Below are 7,328 nucleotides of genomic sequence, written 5' to 3'. Positions count from 1 at the left end.
TTGCAACTGAGATTTTTCCTGGTGCAAGTCCGCAACCGAGAATTTTCAATTACAGGTCGAGTCGCAAGACTTTTCCAGTTGCAAGTCAAGTTGCAATTGAGATTTTTTCAGTTGCGACTGAGATTTTTTCAGTTCCAAGTCCGTAACCAACAATTTTCAAGTTGCAAGTCGAGTCGAAACGTTGGTTTTTCTAGTTTCAAGTCCAGTTGGAACTAAGATTCTAGTTACATGTTGGAACTAAGATTTTAGTTACAAGTCAAGATAAAACAGAGTTTTTTTAATTTGAAAGTCGAGTTGCAACTGAATTTTTTCAGTGCAGTCAAATGCTTCAATACTTTGATACATTTATGTAGAAGCTTTTTATTTGTTGACCACTGTTTTTTTCTCCATATGAACTTGTAGTATATTGGCAAGCAAGCAGGGTGTGCAGCCTCATTCGTTTATTATACATTTTTGTCTCGCGGAAGCACTATGCAAATCCTAATGACATCCCAAATTAAGAAACTACAATGGTGATATAAAAAATTGATCTAAATTTCTATTTCCTTTTTATTTTAATATTTATTCCAAATTTATGTTTCATGTGGGTAACACAATGGTGAATAGTTGTCAAATTTTTGTTTGAATAGCCCATGAACTTTACCGCACAAAAGCTCATTCATACCATCACTGTACTCTTTTAATTCCCAACCCGCAGTCATTTATTTGTCTCTACTTTTTTAATCTGAACCCGATAGTTATTTTCTCGTTACTTTTATGTATTTCTGACAAAGAATGGTACATGAGTAATTTACTGCTTGAGCAAGACCAGGGAAAAAACACGAGGCATGAAAAATTGGTCCGTGTGAGCATGTAAATGGTTGTTGATCGATGAGCTAATGTGTGTTGGAAAGAAGTCAAGAATGATTGATTGCATATGAGCCGGTTGATTGCGCCTTCTGTGTTTTGCATTACTATTTTTGGGCCCAACAGAAGAAGGCAAGCCCACACACAACACAACCAACTGAGCAAGATAAGGATCCAATAAACAAGGAGTGAACATTTGGGCTCAATTTCGACCCGTAAAAAGTTGCTGACCTCATCTTACTGGGAACTACCTTTGCGAAGACTAAGTTTAACAAGTGTGGCCTACGAAAATGTGGCTAGAAATTTTGAAGCCACAAAGTGTGGTAAAAGTTAGCAGTAAATACATTACATGATATGACATGTGGGCCACATGAACAATAAAGTGTGGCAGCTCAAAAGTGTGTGAAGAACCAAACACATGCCAAATCGTCAAACTTTAGCTTGGTAAATTATGACGGAGAACCAAACATGCTCTTAGTGTTCAGAGCCCTAGCTGAGACAAAAGAACATCATTCATTCAATGATATAATAGTTGCTTATGTGGTACTCCCTCTTTCTCAAAGTGAAGGGGTAACTTTTTTTATAAGAATTCTTTTTTGGGTACCTTTCTCAAAAGATTGACCAAGTTTACTAAGGCCATAAACCAGACCAATTTGGACACTTGCATTATGAAATATATTTTCGTTGTACATTTTATATCAAAACAAATCGAAAACATCCAAGGGGTCAAGGCCTCAAGGATGTAGTAGCAAAATCCCGTACTTCCACGGCAAGGCAAACAACCGGCCGCCCGCCACCGGCATCACTGCCGTGTGCCGTCCTCCCACACAGCACTCCGATTCCCAGCTCCAACTCCACCCTGCATGGACTGAATCCCTATCCCTAGACCAGCCCTCGCTTGCCCTACACATAGCGATGAGCTCCTCGCCGGCGATCGCGGCCGCGTCGGCGGCCGTAGTGGCGCTGGCCGTCGCTAACCGCGTGCTCTACAAGCTCGCGCTGGTGCCCCTCAAGGAATACCCCTTCTTCCTCGCCCAGCTCACCACCTTCGGGTAAGCCTTTTTGCGCCGCCAGGATGTTCGACGAAATGCGCAGCAGTAATTCTAGTAAGCCCGTTTCCGGCTTCTGACTTTACGCCTGTTCGATTTGGGCGTGGCAGGTACGTTTTCGTGTACTTCTCGATACTCTATGCGAGGTACCGTGCCGGTGTGGTGTCCCGAGAAATGCTTGCACTGCCAAAGAGCCGGTTCGCCGCCATCGGCTTGCTGGAGGCTCTTGGGGTCGCAGCCGGAATGTCTGCTGGAGGTAATTGTTGTCGATTCTTTCTGTTAGCGTATTACCTTGGTGGGTACAATACGATTCAGACTGTGTGTTGTGTCTTTCTTGTACGCACTTGTGCTAATTTGTGAAACTTGCAGCTATGCTGCCTGGCCCTGCCATTCCTATACTGTCTCAGGTACGAGGTTCAGCTGTGCCGCCACAAGTGTTTCCTTACATAGTATCCGCACCATTCTCTAGGAAAACCATATCATCTGCATGTTCTCTTATCTCTGGCATCTATCCTTGATGGTTACAAATATTTTCTTTTATGCTGTGATATTTATTTCTAATAACTAGTGCAAGAAGTTTCTGCAACTATGCTAGCTTTCGGAACAATCATCTTATGGCTGGATGAGCTTGCGATTCCCCAAAATGCTAAAACTGACAACATTGATGTTCAAACCTGCTAATCCTGTCCGCTGTTGTCGAATAATATTCTTCTGATCCTGTTCTGCAGTCTTTCCTGGTGTGGCAGCTTATCTTCTCTGCGTTGCTTTTGGGAAGGACCTATTCATTGAGACAAATTATTGGTTGCTTCCTTGTAACTTCTGGTGTTGTTTTTGCTGTTGCGAGGTATGACCTTCGAAATATCTGGTACTCTGGTATATTTACTGGTAACTGGATCACAATTAATTTGTTCACTGTTACTGTAGTGGATCGGATGATGGTCACCTTTTATCTGGAGTCAAGTTTGTTTGGCCATTACTGATGCTTCTTTCATCAGCATTTCAAGCTGGTGCATCTATTTTGAAGGTTTAGCCACTAAAATTATCACATAATACTCTTTCTATAGTTTTGGGTCACTTCAGTAAGATACATAATTCTGTATTGCAGGAGTCTGTTTTCGTAGATGGTGCAAAGCGTCTTCAGGTTTGCTCATATTTTCTTCTCTATATGTGTGTGCCCACTTTGTTTGTTCAGAAATAACCGTAGAACCACATATTTGTGCAGGGGAAGCGGCCTGACATCTTTGTGGTTAATTCATTCGGATCTGGGTTTCAGGTGACTTGGTGTAATTTGCCCGTTATGCTTAGCTGCATTACCATATTAGTAAACCTTGATTTACATCATACTAGTACGTAGCACGTGCTTTGCACGTTACGGAATATGTCATTTTTTAAAAATATTTTTATATTTTATTTATTTAGTTTGTGGGGGCATTGTATATTTGAATAAAAATTATAATCACAAACAGTAAAGTTTGGGCCTTTGAAAACTAACACTACCCTATATGAAGAAATAGAAGGAGTAATGACATGAGATTGCTACAATTAATTTTTATTACAGTATGAAATAGAAGTATAGCCTATTAGGAAGTGACAGAACCTTTTTATGAAGATCTCAATATGAGTATGTATAGTCTTGCGATTAGATGTCAAAAAAAATTAAGGTCTACCTTATGTAGGGTGACGCTGCAGTTAGATTATCCAAGTTATATTTCGCTGCCATAATATAAAACTTTTAAAAACATTGTCCGGTTATGTATGTTTTACTTTAAATCTACACACGCATAGGCACTGTTAGATTTTACAGAAACCTTATTTTTTTATAATGTTGTTCGTGTGTATTACTTCTATCAAAATTACTTATGGTAGATTTATCTAGATTCACCTGTATCTATAGACTAAAATGCGTCTAAATATATATGTATGTAGACCAATCTGCAAAAGGTAATTTGGATTGGAAGGAGTACTTATCCAACCATTTTGTTCACTTATCTGTTCAGTATATACTCCTGTTCAACCTGGTAAAATCACTTTGTCAGACCAACTACACTCAGTCTCTACATCTCTCATATGAAAAGCTAGTACTAAGAAAAGTCCCCTTTTCTAATGTCTAGCACTGAGCAGTGAGTTGACTCCCAAATTCCCAATCGTTTGGCTCTCCTGTAGTCCCATGCATCTCCAAAGCTTGTCGGGCCCTGCTCTTGGAGGTGAGGCGTGACCAAGGCAGGACACACGCGGGAGCAGCAGATATGTCGATGCCCACCGGCGAGGCCGGAAGTCACCGTAGCTGATTTGGAGTGGTAGGAGAGGCCCCAGCAGTTGTGGCGGACGCTGCGGAGGCGCATGGTGGCCCGTAGCTCGGCCAGTGATGCCGGGAGCGTCCGCACTGCCGGCAGGTCGATCTGAAGACAGCAAGGCGGTGACTGTTTTCCCTCCAGAGCAATCAGGGCTGGGGCAAGCAGCTCGGCGTCGCCTGCCGTCGGCTAGCAAGGCGGCACATGCCTCATTGCTCGAGTCTCACCCAGTCACCCGCACAATGCAAAGAGATGGAAGTAGAGTTATAGTCAGAGAGAGTGGATTTAGTGATCAGAGGGGTAGGTGAGCACGGCCTAGCTACCGTTGGATCAACGTTGAGATTCCTTTTCTCACTCACGGCAACAACACGGCGTGAGTACGTTTTCCGGCTGTTGTCTTGTGGGCCACATTAGGTCGGTAATTCATATTCGTTAAAAAACCGGCCCGGCCTCGTTGTCCTCTAACCACGCCCAAATCGGGTGGCGTGGGAGGTGGTCTGACATCGCTTTCGGCTCGACGCCGGCGCCGCTGTCTGCGTCGTCGCCGGCGGCAGGGCGGTGGGGCGAGTCGCCGGTGCCAGGGAATGGACGCCTGCAGCTTCCGCCGCTGTAGACCACGCGCCGCAGATGCTTGATGCAAAGCGAGTGGCCAAGGAGGTGGGTGAAGTGCTGGTCTGCCTCGTGCAGCTGTCAGCGGCGGAGTTGCGAGGATGGGCGGTCTGGAGCTTGGTGTGCGGCAAGCGGCAGGCGGATCCGTTCGTCTTCCTCGACGGTGTGTCGAGCGGAGGATTCGGATTCGGGATTCGTGGAGCTCGGGGATGTTCCCTGGCCGACGCGCCACAAACGCCATGGTTTCGCTCCTTGGGACGGAGCTTGCAAAGCCTCTGCGCGATGGAGCTCCATTGGATCTTCAGCTGTCCTGCGGCCTACGTTCCGCTGTGGGCGGAGAGCAGCGACGGGCGATCTGGAAGTATTGGATCTTCGGCTGTTCCTGCGGCCTGCGTTCCGGCGTGGGCGGAGAGCAGCGACGGGCGATCTGGAAGTATTGGATCTTCGGCTGTTCCTGTGGCCTGCGTTCCGGCGTGGGCGGAGAGCAGCGACGGGCGATCTGGAAGTTGGTTGCAAACGCCTCCTCTCTATTCTTGCTGGGGACGTGTAGAGGAATCCTATGTTAGGACGGCGGTGAGGATAGGATCAAAGGAACGAGTCGGTGAAACTTCCTTTTTATAATAGAACTATCACCCCACGGTACAATTAACGTCGTTAGACACGTGTCACTCCGCGGATGCATGCTCACGTACCCATGTGATCACCGAGCTTCATTCGTATAGTCAGATGTGACCGTTGGGATGAACGAATGGACTTATCCAGTTGGGAGCACAAGCGGTCGGCAATAGTTCCCATAAAATGTGATAAGCGTAGCAGGATGTAGAATTATCTGGAAGGGCTGAGCTGCTTCCAAACACATGCGCAGTGTGAGCGGGAAAGGAGTAGTGGCGAATCCAACAAATCATAGCCGTCCAATCAGACACATCAATGGTCAAAAGAGGTTCTTCGTTGCCTGTCGGGAACTAGGGCTGGATTGAAAATTCAAATTCAAAACTCATGCATTATAGTAGTAGAGATAGAGATATCATATTCAACTTATTTTGCAGGCCCTATTTGTTTTTCTTCTTCTCCCTTTGCTCTCTAATTTGAGGGGGATTAAGCTTGCTGAGCTCTCTGGTCATTTAAATGGTGGTGCTGAGTGCTTCTTAAATGTTGGGGAAAGCCCGATTGGTAATGTCTATTCTTTGCCTGGAATCCAGTGTTTTGATGGAATTGAGTGCTGACTGCTCATTATGCTGCCATTTTTATTTGAAGATTGTGGAGGTGCTCCATTCCTACCGTTGCTTTTTATACTGGTGAACATGGCTTTCAATATCTCGTTGCTTAATTTGGTGAAGATGTCATCTGCCCTGGTTGCTTCACTTACAGCAACTTCAGCAGGTTTTTCTTCCTCTCCCCTTCCTCTAGTTGTATTTTCATTTTTGGTCTGCTGCCGCTGTATAGACCAAACTGAACGAGTATCTTCATGACAGTGCTGATGTTCTTTTTTCAATTGCAGTGCCAATATCAATCTACATTCTTTCTCTTCCTTTGCCCTACATCCCTCAAGGCGCAAAGTTAAGCACGTCTTTTATGATCGGCGTTGTGGTATTGCTGATGGGCCTGATCCTATATAACCTTCCCCAATCATCTAAAGAGTCAAAGTCTGATTGAGATCTTCATCAGGCCATTGAGTGTACATCGGCGTTGCTACGGAAACTCAATGATTTGTTTGATCTTGAAGCTAATGATAGATTTCAAGGTTGATGTCACCAGATTTGTTAAGTACCCCGTCAGTTTGTTGTAGCATAGATATGTGGTACTTTCAAGTTCTAACAATTCATTGGAACAGTAGTACATACATGTAATTACGTTTCCCCATGTATATATGTCAAATTTCTCACCTTAAAGAGCACTGCAGAAGCTGCAAGTTGTAATATACAGCATATCAGTCCAGACAACTGACTTTAATTTACGTAGAATGCTATCTTTTTCTCCATTATGTTGTGGTTGTCTTTGCGACTGAGATAACAAAATTGACAGCTAGCGCCCACTCTCGCTGTACACACCTAAAATTCTTCTACTCCTTGGAGGGCTCTAGCTTCCAAGTCACTTTTTTTTTGATGGAAAGTATGAAGTTTTCATTTATGCTGGCTAGAACCAAGAGCACATGTTTCCAAACTTTACCTTCAGGCTGGTTTGAAGTAAAACTGAAGTTACTGCTGCCATCACGAACCCTTAAAAATAACTCCGTCCTTTAAAAGGAAGAAGGGAATAACTCTCCGGCAGGTGGATCTAGCTTGTTTTCGTGCGCTCTATGTAGCCTGTAGGATGCATCTGCACTGTGTTTATGTGTATTTGTATGTCATGTTGAAGTTAGACTTATTTCTTCTGTTCCCCAATATAAAAACGTGTTGACAAACTAAGTTAGTTTACCAAAACGTTTTATATTTTTTCGATAAAGAAAATATATTAATATCAAAGATACCAATTACATCCAGTCTCTGCAACAACCTCTGCAACAACGTAACACCCTAATGGTAGTACGGATGCA

The 7,328-nt window shown here is 44.1% G+C and overlaps 1 protein-coding gene across 1 annotated transcript; it reads left to right on the top strand.

Annotated features, from left to right (window-relative positions):
• The first annotated feature begins 1,577 nt into the window (after window positions 1-1,577).
• LOC124654051 (protein CLT2, chloroplastic-like) lies at window positions 1,578-6,776 on the top strand. Its single transcript, XM_047193087.1, has 10 exons — window positions 1,578-1,898; window positions 2,006-2,151; window positions 2,265-2,302; window positions 2,624-2,739; window positions 2,820-2,919; window positions 3,001-3,036; window positions 3,118-3,168; window positions 5,842-5,965; window positions 6,050-6,175; window positions 6,294-6,776. Exons 1-10 carry the CDS (start codon window positions 1,762-1,764, stop codon window positions 6,446-6,448), a joined length of 1,029 nt encoding a protein of 342 aa, XP_047049043.1. The 5' UTR covers window positions 1,578-1,761; the 3' UTR covers window positions 6,449-6,776.
• Window positions 6,777-7,328: the final 552 nt, after the last annotated feature.

This window comes from Lolium rigidum, chromosome 5 (assembly GCF_022539505.1).
Source record: "Lolium rigidum isolate FL_2022 chromosome 5, APGP_CSIRO_Lrig_0.1, whole genome shotgun sequence".
Classification (NCBI taxonomy): Eukaryota; Viridiplantae; Streptophyta; class Magnoliopsida; order Poales; family Poaceae; genus Lolium; species Lolium rigidum.
The sequence above is the reverse complement of the archived record's forward strand: the minus strand, read 5'-3'. Positions and strand labels throughout refer to the sequence as shown.